Source organism: Mya arenaria, chromosome 6, assembly GCF_026914265.1.
Source record: "Mya arenaria isolate MELC-2E11 chromosome 6, ASM2691426v1".
Lineage (NCBI taxonomy): Eukaryota > Metazoa > Mollusca > Bivalvia > Myida > Myidae > Mya > Mya arenaria.
Genome location: NC_069127.1, coordinates 52,781,319 through 52,795,501, shown reverse-complemented (window position 1 = coordinate 52,795,501; position 14,183 = coordinate 52,781,319). Strand labels below are relative to the sequence as shown.

General features: G+C 38.0%; 2 protein-coding genes across 3 annotated transcripts in view; one reads left to right on the top strand and one right to left on the bottom strand.

Annotated features, from left to right (window-relative positions):
• The window catches only part of LOC128238173 (uncharacterized), a 29,358-nt gene that overhangs the window by 3,126 nt on the left and 12,049 nt on the right, over positions 1-14,183 (bottom strand). The window contains exons 1-2 of one of the 2 annotated variants that reach the window (XM_052953789.1): positions 2,648-2,747; positions 3-904 (exon numbers count right to left, since the gene is read on the bottom strand). In XM_052953789.1, the coding sequence (XP_052809749.1) occupies positions 3-897 (895 nt within the window). In that variant the 5' untranslated portion in view covers positions 898-904; positions 2,648-2,747. Of the gene's footprint in view, positions 1-2; positions 905-2,647; positions 2,748-14,183 lie in introns of those variants that run through there. The other variant, XM_052953790.1, reaches the window with a different exon arrangement.
• Positions 2,881-11,440, top strand: LOC128238175 (collagen alpha-3(VI) chain-like). The gene is made up of 5 exons (XM_052953792.1): positions 2,881-2,907; positions 9,308-9,548; positions 9,821-10,035; positions 10,171-10,366; positions 10,475-11,440. The coding sequence occupies exons 2-5, from the start codon at positions 9,320-9,322 to the stop codon at positions 10,768-10,770; spliced, it is 936 nt and encodes a 311-aa protein (XP_052809752.1). The 5' UTR covers positions 2,881-2,907; positions 9,308-9,319; the 3' UTR covers positions 10,771-11,440.

Sequence of the window (14,183 nt, the reverse complement as noted above, 5' to 3'; positions counted from 1 at the left end):
ACCTAGCTTTTGTGAAGTATCAATCTCTTCGAAAGTGCCTAGGCCTGTCCTGGAACAGAGCAAACTTTCAGTTGCGGGGTCTTTCCTAATCTGATACTGTTGTATCGTATTCTTCTTCTTAATCTCAGCAAGACTTAATTGGAGTCCCTCCAGCAAGCTTTTGGATATATGGGCCTCAATAAATAACAGGCTATTGTTGCTCTCTTGCGCCGCTAGTTTTGCTTTAATTTCATCGACCTGGGTCTTAAGGTTGTCACATTTTGGTTTCAGTGAGTTTAGGAGTATTTCATCCATGTTTATCATCTGGGCAATGGTTTCAAGGAGTGTTTGTTCACGTTCGTCAAAGTATTTGTTAATCTGATCTCGATAATTCCTTATTTTAGAAATCTCGCGTTCTCCAAGGTCTTTTACGAGCTTAGTGTTCGCTTCAACATCAGATGCACACGCATCAATGTCCTTCAGTAGTTTGACAATAACCTGTTTGATGCCTTCATAACTCTGGCCCTCTTTGAAGGCTTTAGCAATTTCAGAAATGATCTGCTGTTTACAAGATTGATGATCAAGTACTGAACAATGTCCGCAATTGAGTGTCTGATGGGTCGGACAGAAGTATTTGATACATTCTTCAGGGTGAATGTTACAAGGTTTTGTGCTCTCTTCTTTGGTTGTAAAATCTTGCATAGTAGAAGGCATGCTGCTCTTGTCAAGAAGTGTATGGGACTTTGTCATTCTTATTTTCTTGTGGACACTTATGCAGTTAATGCACATAAACTCCTTGCAAACAGTACAGTAGGCCTCGGCTGGGAGCGTTTCCCCATCGTGGGAGCAGGGCTGGCAGTAGGTCGCCTCCAGGGCAGAGGCATCTACCTGGAGTTTCTTGCCCGGGACTTGATCCATTGGACGACTGAATTTGCACAATTGTGAAAGTATTAAGTGTACCCTATTATCGTCAGATAAACAAGAGATGTTTGTCAAACATGATGCCCCCCCCCCCCATGGGACAATTAAATGAAATATGAATGGACCGAAATGACAGCTGAATTGTCACTGGTATTGGATGCCGTTGAGGCAGTTTTAAGATTATGACCATTCAAAGTGTGAGGATAGAGTGTGTTATGACCATGACCTTTGACTCTTTGACATCAAAATCCATAGGAATCATCAGCTGGTCACCAAAAATCTAAATGTCTAGTTTGAGGGCCATGGGTGCAGGCATTGACAAGTTATCACACAGACAAGCTTTTTTCGTTCAAGGTCACTGTGACCTTGACCTTCGCCCCGATGACCCCTAAAATCTAAAGGGGTCATCTACAGGTCAGACACAACTCCAAGTTGATGGTTGTATATCGTGTGTGTGGTGAGAGGTGGGGAAGTCGGAGTTGGCGGGAAGCTGGGGCCCAAACCAAACTATACACTGTGTGGGGTGAGTATGCCGTTTGTGAGGGTGGAAAGGGTCATAGCTGGAGGATTTGTGCCCCCCTCGCACACGATACTGTATAAGATAGGGGAAAATAAAGTGTTTTCCGGTAATTAGCTGTAACATTTGAGATATTTTTATAGCTCCTCCACACTTCTGACTCCCCCCACCCCCTTGCCAATCACCTACACACCCATCCCACACATAATAGTATTAACCAAAACCTTACCAAACCCACCCCCTTGCCAATCACCCCCACACACGATATGTACCCATTCCACACATAATAGTATTAGCCAAAACCTTACCACCCCTACCCCCTTGCCAATCACCCACACACCCATCCCACTCATAATAGTATTAGCCAAAACCTTACCAACCCCACCCCCTTACCAATCACCAACAAACACTGTATACACCCATCCCACACATTATAGTATTAGCCAAAACCTTACCAGCCCCACCCCTTTGCCAATCACCCACACACACGATAAACACGCATCCCACACATAATAGTATTAGCCAAAACCTTAACCCACCACCCCCACCCCATTGTCAATCACACACGATATACACCCATCCAACACTTTTTTAGTATTAGACAAAACCTAAGCCCCCCATCCATTACAATACTTTATATGATAGGGCAAATGAAAGTGTGTTTTTTCCGGTAATAAACTGTAGTATTTAAGACATTTTGATAGCCCCTTAACCTATTTAACCCTAACCCCACCCCCTCCAACTTCCCGACCCCTCCCTATCCACCCACCACACTTAAAAAATCTCTTACACTCCATAGTAAGGCCCCTACCCATACCAACCCCCCTCAAAAACTTTATTTTAAACACTAGTAAAAATGATAGTGTTTCCGATGTTTCGTTTTTTTTCAGTTTTCCGATAATTCCACCAACCTGCCTTTATAAATCAGCATATTGGTGTACAGTAAAATGTAAAATTGTGAGTACATTAATCCTTCTATATTTGCTTAATACATAGTTCAAGAATGGACATTATCTAATTAATGTATTGGTCAACAAAGTTAAATTGACAATTCTTGCCTCAAATCTTATATCTTCACGTGTTTACTATTGAACCAGGAAGAAAAACTTAAAAGCTGATACACCAACTTTACTTGCACTGCCTAAATAATGAATACCGAAGAGTATACAAAGATATCAATGTTTGATTATAATCGGGTCATAAACATATGAACAGTAATAAACTACATACCAGTCAGAAGTTTGAGAAATCACTCATTGTAATTTTACAGCCAGCCCGTCTGGTGTTTATGTTTAGTGTGACATAACCAAGATACATTCGGAACTCCTCGGCCATTTTATCGAAAACAACGGTTGTTATGTTCTGGTTCCCGGCTTCAGTTCTTTGCGTAGCAGAAAGGGGAAGGAACTCCAGACTACGGTTGTTATTGAAAATAATGGCCGAGAAGCTCCGAATGACACAGAATCAGTCCAATTTGTGGTGTAAGGGAGGTAAGTCTTGATTACACAAACAGTATGTAGTTGCTGTCTCCCTTTTAGTATATTATTGCGAAAATTTGAACGGACTATACATGTGCTGTTGTTATTTAAAGCAAAAAAAATGCGAAAAGGGGTAATATAGAAGATATTATTTAAAAACATTTTTAGAAAGTATTCATGTATGAGTAAAGAAAATGACATGTGCTCTTTTTGGAATTGATGACTTATGTTGGAAGGTATTTTGAGAGGGAACTAGTCATTTCGTACCCTAACCATTTGGTACCCTCCGATTTTTGGTCATTTTTGAAAATGTTTGTTCTAATCAAATACTACAAATCTAATTCCGACCTATCAGAACGCTATTGGTTACAGTCATGCACAACGACAGGTAGTACGATACGCGATGAAATCACGATCAACTTTGAGTACTATAAGAGTTTGAAGACCCCTTCTCGAGATAGTATTCCCCCTTGGAAAAGGGTAAATCGGTAACTAGTATGGACATATTAAACAAAAAATCAATATTGGATTGGTCTAAATCTAAGAAGAAATAGTTCCGTGTTTTCATTGGACGGTAACATCAACTGCCGATAACGATGAATGGATTACTATAAAAAAAATTAGCAGTATTTTCTGCAATGGAAAATAAAAAAATGTAACCGAAATCATAGCTGATATTCCTAACGTCGTATATCATTGGTAAATTGACGTCTATCTAATTCAATCGGAAGTCGCAATATCAAAATAAACAATGTCGTCAAAAACCTAAGCTTGTTATACAATACGAACGTGAAGTTTTATCTATACAAATGAAAAAGATAATGTAGTGAAAGAGGTATTTCTAAAGATGAGGATAAGTATTCTATTGAATACAGACCATAGCATAGGGCTATTTGCACTAACGGTTTGAAACTGATATTAAGACTCTAGGTTAGAAATGCAAGTATATCAATGTTGAAAAAACAACAATATACAATTGATCTTATTCTGATTGACAACGATATGTGAACGATAGTGTTATGTTCCAGGAATCATTAAGTCTGGAGACCTGAAAATAAACATCTTCTGCCTGAGCGAAGGTTATAAAGAATTTGACAATTTACGGCTTTTGCCAAACGGCTTTCATTTCTTTAGGACGATTTCGTATTACAAATATTAATGCTTGCTTATTTGAGTTTATCAAGGTCTGCCCGCGCCAATATTATTGTTATGGTTTGAGCATTAAAACTAGTCTAGTCTGAACTAATCTGGTAAATCTAAATTGATACGAAATGAGTTATTTTCTTACTGGTTTACTACTTTTCTTAAGATTAATGAACTTTTGTTCATCCAAGAGAGTTTGTCAAAATGGAACATTCTGATTGGGTAACGTCATGTTAATTATAATAAAACCCGCGGGGGTATAAAATGGTTAGTTTGTGTCTGGAAGCCGTTGAAAAAGCACCGCGTAAATAGGTAGGGAAACTTTGAGGTTCCTTTTTTTACTGTTTAAAGTAAAGCATTGCGCTACTGTTTTCTAGTTTTCAAGTCTGGACGCCCCCGGGTTTTCTTATTGGCCTCAAAGTAAGCCTATATCAATGCGATGCAGACGAGATAGGGACAATGGTAATACTGCTCTTACCTCTGTAATGCACCAGTCAATTGTAACCACAAACCCCAAGGTCCTGGGGTATTCCGGGGATAACCGGGGAAATAGGCCGTGTTTTTACCTTTCAGGTGGCTCCGCAGTGCTGAGTGGATGCTTTGATTTTATCTTCAAGCCAAAATAGCGGGGAACGGACCTTACTTAGGGTCCCTGGGGTGCGGGGCATTTGGCGGGGATATTACCGTCAGTTCTTCCCCGCAGTGTTGTGAATTTACCCGGGCTTGGCTGGAACGAAAGTCAAAGTCCCCACTATTCTACGACATGGGAGTCCTGGTTACAATTGAAGGGTGCATAAGGGTGTGTACTCAGTGGGAACTTTTTAACGGATACCGGTTTTAAACGGATTTAGCCGGATTTTCTTCCAAAATCGCTAAAAATACTATCCAGTTCTTTGAAGCTTAAATCGCGGTTTCATTGATCTATATCAGGAACTCAGCTTACATTCGAAAACTGTAAAAAATGCAGCAACATGCATTGTTTGTTGAACAATGTTAAGGATCATGAGCTTAAATATTGTTATCAATAATTTGTAGACATTCAGTGTAGTATCACACCTTTCGAATGCATGTTATATCTAGTAAAACTAAGATATCTGATGCAACTCAAAACCTAAAGTCAAGAGCGATCTATGTCTGTGCATATAAATGAAGGACGAGTTTTTCTTTATGTTTTGTTTAAATGAGTAAACAACTTTAGGCATCATGTAAGGTAAAAGATGCGCGGAATGAAGGGTTGTCATCATGATAGGCGACATTGAACATGCCCATTCATTTGAATAGAAGGGGCTCTTATGATCCGTCCAAACATGGAATGATGAATACAGTATTCTTGGATCATCAGACAGCAAATTTATTGATACTTATTCCCTCCTTATATGGATAAAATAAAATACTAAATTGGGACATATAGATAACGTTGGCGTTATTGGTGCTCTTAAATTACAAAACTTACAGACAAAAACTTTTGCAGAAACATTGTTGTATTTAGGATTGGTGGTGGTGGTGGTGGTGGTAGTAGTAGTAGTAGAAGTAGTAGTAGTTTAAACTTATGTAATAAAGGCAGTGACACTTGTTGGCGTTTAAGAGGAAATACTGTTTTTGCCGATATTTGTACGATCTGGTGTCTAACCCTTTTGATGAACGTAACTTAAAAAATCATGTTCGCATAATGTCTAATTAACGCAAAAAAACACCTAGCGCTTTTGTATTACATATCTTTTCAATAGTGCCAAGGCCAGTCTTGGAACCCAATAACCTCTAAGTGGCGTGGTCCTTCCTTAACTGATACCCTTGAATAGTCCTCCTGTTAATCTCGGTAACAGTTGATTGCAGACCATCAAGTAAGTTATTGGCTCTTCTGGCTTCTATAAAAATGTCTTGCGTGGCTTTCCTTGATATTTAGTTTCGCTTGATTTCACTGACCTCTGTCTTTGGTCTTTCAAGTTGTGTTGGTGACCGCCACTTACAAATGAGGTTGTTGATAATATCCCCACCAGGATGGTGAAGGTCAAGTGGTGATGGTGACCGCCTCACACAGAAGAGGCTATGGGCCTTTTGCCCATCAGGATGACTAACGTTAAATGGTGATGGTGACCGTTTCTTATGGAAGACGTTGTCGGTTCTATTCCCATCAGGATGATGATGGTCAAACTGGTGTTGTTGACCGCCTCTCACAGAAGAGGCTATGGGTTATTTCCCCATCAGGATGACTAACATTAAGTGGTGATGGTGACCGTCTCTTATGGAAGACGTTGTGGGTTTTATTCCAATCAGGATAATGAAGGTCAAGTCGAATTGGTGACTGTCTCTCATGACAGACGTTGTCGGTTCTATTCCCATCAGGATGATAATGGTCAAACTGGTGTTGTTGACCGCCTCTCACAGAGAGGTTATTGGTTATATTCCCATCAGGATGATTACGGTCTAGTGGTTTTGTTGACCGCCTCTCGCATAAGGTGTTGCGGGTTCTATACCAATCAAGATGATGAAGGTCGTGTGGTGTTGGTGACCGCCTCTCACAGAAGAGGTTATGGGTTATATCCAAATCAGGTTGATAGAAGTCAAGTCATAGTGGTGTCCGCTTTTCACCAAAGGTAGTGTCGGTTCGTTCAAAACTAGGATAAGAGCGTTCGAGTGGTTGTGGTAAGCGTCTCTCACCTAAATGTTCTTTGTTCGATACACATTTGGAGGATAGTGGTTATATTCCCATCAGGATGATTACGGTCTAGTGGTTTTGTTGACCGCCTCTCGCATAAGGTGTTGCGGGTTCTATACCAATCAAGATGATGAAGGTCGTGTGGTGTTGGTGACCGCCTCTCACAGAAGAGGTTATGGGTTATATCCAAATCAGGTTGATAGAAGTCAAGTCATAGTGGTGTCCGCTTTTCACCAAAGGTAGTGTCGGTTCGTTCAAAACTAGGATAAGAGCGTTCGAGTGGTTGTGGTAAGCGTCTCTCACCTAAATGTTCTTTGTTCGATACACATTTGGAGGATAGTGGTTGGGCGGTATCTAATACCGCCACTGAAGATGTTTTTGGTTTTACTCCCTACCAGATATCGCTTAACGGCGTTCTTTAAAGTTCTTTTTAAGAGATGTATTTGACAGTGATTCATATCTGCTTTTAGTAGTCTTCACTATTGAGCTAAAACTTCATTATAAAAGTATATTTAAAACCACTAGTACAATTATGATATTGTTTCCCCCTACTATGATGGGGTGAGGCTTAAATGGTAAGTTTACAATATATAACATAATTAGTGGTAACCAACGTAGAATGCGGAAGAATGAATGAATCAGGAAGTAAAAGATGATACACAAACTAAGCGTACAGTTTAAAAAATGCCTAACAAGAGGTTAAAGGGAATATAATTGTTTCATTTCGTCGGGTAATATACATGTACACAAACATGGGATACTTATTAAAACCCTTTATTATTTTGAAAGCTTGTATGGCAAAATCATAAAATAGCATTTGTCATAAGAAGGGCAATACCTATCAGTGCATGCAATTAAACAGTGTTTGCATTATAACATTATTCATTGAAAACGATCAGTTTCAATGGATATGTAATAACATTACTTTCTTAAAGCTGTGAAGATTGCAATTTAAAACGATAAGGCATTTTAGGTTAGCGATGCTGTTTTTATATTATGTTCATGCGCTATCAAAATAGTGAAATTATGCATACTGCAAGACCTATGCCTTGTGTGTGTGTGCGTGTGTGTGTGTGTATGTGTGTGTGTGTGCGTGCGTGCGTGCGTGCGTGTGTGTGTGCGTTCGCGCGTGTGCGTTTGTGTGCGTGTGCGTGAGCGCGCGCGTGTGTGTGTGTGTGTGTTTGCGTGTGTGTGTGTGTGTGTGCGTGCGCGTGCGCGTGCGTGTGCTTACGAGTGAGTGATTCATTTTTAAGTAAAGTAGTTTATCTTGTAAACACTAAATGTAATGCAATTCCTTGACCGAAATTACATAGATTATTTAATTTTTGTCTTTGTAATGAAAGGACGTTTTTCTATTAATTTATAATTATGTTTTATACTAAAACGAACAATGCTCTTAAGTCATATTTCCACATGTTTTAACCCAACATTTCACGTTTACATTTACATTTCAATCCTGAAATGAACTGCCTTTCGGCCATTGCAGTTATCATCCGATGAACGCAACATCTTCGGATATGTTCGGATCGCAATTGATCGCATAACAGTAAACATGAAAATTGTTGATCTTGTTATTGTTTGAATTGTGTCAGCAGGTGCCGTAAAATATAAATCAACATTTTAGAAAGTGTATATTTACGATATGTTAAATGTATTGTTGCCATAAGTGTTTCAATTTTACTTTTAAAGGTAAATTCAAGTGGCTGATCTTTTCCCGCGTTATTGTGACGTCATTAGATAAAATGTTTTCGGTTACAGTCGGGTTGTTCTATTAACAGAATGGGTAAGAAAGGATTACTGAAAAGTTTTCTTAAATTAAATGACGTATTGTTTTAACATTTCTTGAATGAAATAATAAACTATTGGTGTAAATATAAGTAATGAATTGCGGGACGCCACACACTGTGACCAGCCCAATTGCGTTCATACACCGATTATGACATAAATTTCGCAATTCATTCTTTAAGACACACAATTAGTAGGTGGGTTTATTTTGATCCTAGGTTTTACATTTTCACGGTGAGAACGGCATATATTTAGTTGAGCCTTATGCTAGGACGTAGAAAGATAAAACATTTGATATTGATTTAACTGACCAATTAGAAACGTTGTTTATTGTATAATTATATTATTCCTGATAAACAGGAAAAAAACTGCTTTCTGATGTCAATAGAGACGTTGTTTACTTGATTGAAAACTTCCTCTTTCTGCAAACAAAGAATTCGTGATTGGTGTACGTGCGAATGTTTTTGTTGTTGTTGACTAGTTTGTTAAATTGACAATCAAGATGTATATTTTGTGGGTATTTTTAAATCATCTTTGCTTTATGTCCACAACATTTAATAACAATTATGTACAAGCTCAACAATAAGTTTAACTTTTACCAATATGCCTTTATCTCTCTTTGTTAAAAGTAGCCTATGTACAATTATGTATATTGTGGATACCCGGTAACCATATATATTTGTATCATAAAGAGATGTTTTTGTGCGTATCACAGAAATATACTACAAACAAAAGTTTTGGCCTTGAAATATTGCAAAATCGTCATTAACATCCGGTTGAAATTAAGATATAAAGAACCAACTCACCAAAGCTGCAATTATTTTCTAGCTGCCGCTGACAATGGTGCACTTGGAACGGATGATACTGCATGTGTTGTGGGTCACGGCCATGTTGGCGATAGGCGCCCGTGGATTCCTCTTCCGACGGACAGACTGCCAGGTTTCGGATTGGTCATCGTGGTCCAAGCCGTTTGGGTTCGGGCAGGTGTCCCGAGAACGAGCTATCCTCCGACACCCGTCCAACGGCGGCAGCCCCTGTCCACCAGACATGGAGGAGATCAAAATGACAGGTACCTGCTGTATATATAAATTGAATACATAGTAAGTACGTTTCATATGTCGTCGCTTGAATGTGTAACCTTTAAGCGTATGTGAAATAAAAATAAACGGCGAATGAAAGGATGGAAAGACGGTTGTTGAATGAAAACGAACCGTAAAGGCATAAACCTTCCCATAAAATGTAAAACGAGCGAATAGTCAGTAAAAATCGATTCTTAGAAACTATCATTCATAGTGTTTTTTTTCCTCTTTAGCATACGTTTAAGTAATAAACATATTTCAGGTCAAAGAGTCAGCATCCAGTCCACTGCAAAATCCATCACATCCAATTTTATGGTCCAGAACTCGCAAGCAAATAGTTTGTCAGTGGGTTTCGTTCGTGATTTGCTCGTCATTGTGGATGGTTCGGGAAGCATAGGAGCATCGGACTTCAATGACGCTAAGAACCAACTGGCTCGCCTTTTGGGCATGCTCTGCCCGGAACCAGACCCATTTAAGGTTAGCTGGCGTACTTATACAGCGATTACTCGAGTATTTGTCCCTTAACCGTGTTCATAGTAAGATTTGTTCTTTTGCTCGTACTTGAAATGTAAATATGAACAAAATGATCGTTTTTTTCAAATATATCTCAAGACAAGGAGAAAGGTACATCAGCAGGCGGCTCTGATTGAGTTCTCGACCACTGTGCGGGAGATCTTTGACTTTAATGATAAGGCGAACACAGTGGCAGTGCAGCAGGGCATCATAGGGATGCCATATTTGAGCGGCCAAACATGCACCGCTACCGCATTCAACTACGCCCGTAGCACCATGTTCACCGCCTCTAAAGGTAGGCACCGACTAACAACGCGTGTATGGCGTCATTTTTACAAGCTTTCTTTTCTCATGTAATTGATCTTTTTTAATTTGAACGTTATTAATATGTATTTGTGTGCAGGTATGCGGAGCCAACCAAACGTGAAAAAGGATGTGCTCATCTTGACGGACGGAAATTCGAATTGTGGCGGGGACGCCGTTCAGGCAGCCAAGCTGCTTGGCAAGACGGCAAATGTGTACGGGCTAATTATCGGCGGCCAAGACGATGCTAGCATACAAGAACTGACAGACTACGTTTCCTCGCCAAAAGACCAGCACCTGTTTACCGTGGAGGATGCACATGACCACCTGGAACAGCTAGTTACTCTCGTGGAGCAGGAGCTCAAGTCTATCCCCTGTCAATCATTCGACATTTGAATGCGACCACCGCCAATATAGCATGTTTATTTATTAACTGTATTCTTGTTTTGGTTACCGGTTAAAAAGTTTTAATTATGTTATTAACAAAAACGATTTTCAATCTGTTTTTATTTAAACCGAAGCATGGAAGTGAAATAAGAGTACTTTAAGATAATTTCTATCGATGTAAGTATCTTAAGAGAAGTGAGAGTATAACATATATATTTATCTTAAAGGATAGCATAATCACACGAAATAAATCATTATCTCCGAAAACATTTGGGAAAATAATAACAATGCTTAAGGGAGGGCGTCTTTGGAAGCTAAAATGAATTTTGATTTGTCCGCTTTTTCTGATTGTGAAAATGAGCACAACATTGGGTAAAAATGAAAATAAAAACAGGTTCACTTGTGACGCTTATAATAAGTAAAGATAAATGAAGCTACGAATAATTTCTCTATTGATACGGCCCCTCCGAGAATTATAACATAATATTTGTATCTGTAAATGATCATTACTAATTTATCTGGCTATACATATAAAATACCCTTTCATATATTCTGTCAAACGAATTTCATTGACAACCGTCTTTCAAATGTTTTATTTCTTAAATGATCATGCGCTATATTAACCTTTGTCATTGATGTAGATATAAGGATATGTACTGAAATAAATTTGTGTTCTGTTCTCCTGTTCTGTTTAGCTCGAGGTCGAGGTATTGTTTTAGTATTGGTGTCGTTGGCGTTGTCAAAAAAAGTGCTACCTCAGCCAAACCGCGAAAACCGTAAAGGATAAAGACATGCAACTTTGTGCATATGCTACTTGGACTGTGTGCGCATGTCAACAATGACTTTGTATATTGTCAAGATAAGCCCTTGTGTGATAAAAGTTATCCAAACTTTTCATCTTGACAATAACTGAAATATTGTTCTAGATTTTCACATTAAACTTTGAGTATATGCTTTTTATGGCAATATGCATACGTGTGACAAGACATATAGCTCTGGTTCTATCATTTGTCAAAGAATGTCCCTTAAAATATTGAAAACGTATGCAAAAGAAAAACTAGTCCATAACTTAATACTTGTTCAAGATATTCGTATGCAACTTAGTTCAAACGGTTCTAGTTGCAACATGTTTATGTGGTATAATGCTCATAACGCTAAACCTTATAATACATATTAAACATTCAAAAACGTTAATTTGGCCAAAACGTTCATAAATGATCGATGGAACTTATATTCAGTGACAATATACACAAGGCTCTCAACTCTGATGCTAATAATTGTCATGTTATGTCCAATAAGCGACTGGACAAAAGGACATGCACCGCCGACGAATGGAAAACATGTATATATCTACTGTAAAATATGCTGAACTGAACAATTTGTTCTATATCACCAAACCATCACTGGAATGATCATTTCTTGGTCCTTTTTGCAATGTATTGGATGTAAAAACTTTTATTGTTATAAAACATATTGACTACTTTATGTTCAATTATATACGTCGTAAACATATTCGACAATTTTAAAATTATTTCAATAAAAATGTTCCGGAAGTACCCCTCAACTAATCCTCAGGCCTATTCATTGGTGTGTAACGTGCCAGGAATAGCTTATTTACAAACATCTATATTCTTATTTTTCCTTTGTCAACTTTGCCAAACAATTTTGAAATTATTTAGGAGTGAACTATTAATTATTCGTTTAACTTTAAATCAGCAAAGATTGGGCCATTTTCCTCTAAAATTAGTTAACAAAAAAGTCAACTTTGATGTCGATCTCCCTGCCTCTTGTTATAAGGATCTTCAGACTTTTGTTTCATAATGGAATACTAGGAATAATACCTGTTATGATATGTTATATTTCCATTTTGACACTGGAGAGCTCAGACCGAACACATGCCCATTGATAAGATATATAATTTGGTAAGAGCCCCTAGATTATAACATGCCGCAAGGACAAGCAGTGTAAATTATATTGATGATACCACATATATTACCATACAGTAACGTAGAATGATATTTTAAGCCCAACTTGCTAGTTCGGGACCGAGAGGTCATGCTCTCCCGAGGGAAGGAATGTCAATGAAGATAACGTGCATGAAACATGATTGGGGACATAAAGTGAGGTGAACCACTTGAAAAATGCACCCACCCCTCCGATCTCTATATATTGACTTTCGATGTGATGTGCGTATCAGGCGCATGTATGGGGCAAACACAATGCGATTTTACTCTATTGTCTCTTTCGGTGCGTTCTAGATGTTTTATATTCTGTATATGATACAAATCGTTCGATGTGTTCTCAGTGTATCTCTTGCTAGTAATTGATCATTTGGTTTTTCTTAAGTACAGTCGGTGGGTGCACTTCTTTTCTTAAGTTGTAGTTGGTAGACTACCAACTACAACCAAGACGGATTTAAAATACAGTGTTTGTGGTTATTTTACTAAAATCGGCAGCTGGAGTAAAATTATATGTAGTACTCTCATTTGCCGTTGATTTAGAAAGCTAATTGCACATATGCAGCGAAATAGAAGTGGCATGGGGATTTGTGCGGTATATGTCTAGTAAGTAAAACAAATTAATAATACTGTAAAGGACAATTAATATGCGTTATAGTGTACATGTATATGTTTAATATTAATGCAGTTTGGAATCGTGATTGTCCATGGCAGAAAGCTACTTCACTCTACACCTCATTATAGTGTAATTTCATTTTTTATTTCATTCTTAGCCTATTCTATTTGGTCTTTTATTTTTAAAAAGTGATATTCCCAACGATCGTCAACATCAAAATGACCCCGCCGTGACGCCATTACGACTAAAATTGCAGTCTCGGAACAGTGGTTTTGCTCTAAAGCAAGTAAGAAAATGACGCTGTTCCAATGTATTAAAAAGAATTGTTTTTAATGTATCATATATGGCGTTTTATAATCGTTACAACCAGGTTCAATATTTAAATCTTTGGCGTCAAAGATAAACGCCGGTGTGCTTCGTAATCCATTATGTCTACGATGCACTTGAATTATGTTGTTTTTCAAATGTTCTTGAAATGTTGTTCGAATGCATTTAATTAAAATACTGGAGTATCAAAAACCCGCGCTCCTTTTTCTTTTAATATAATGTAAAGTTCAGTCCATAAGGAAACAATATTTGCAAACTCTCACAAATTTATTTACATAATTATAATAATAATCCACGAACATTTTGAACACACCGCCAATATTTTTAACTGAATATGTTCTAGTAGAATTAAAACAAAATCTTATCATGAAACTTTTCGTGGGGTTATGTGTTTCATTTGCAATTCTTTATTTTGGTTCACTGACCTTACTTAAATAGTTTGGTTTTCATAAATATTGTGTAATATTAAGTGTCGCATCCAAAATGACAACTGATAAATGCTATCGTAGACTTAAACCAGG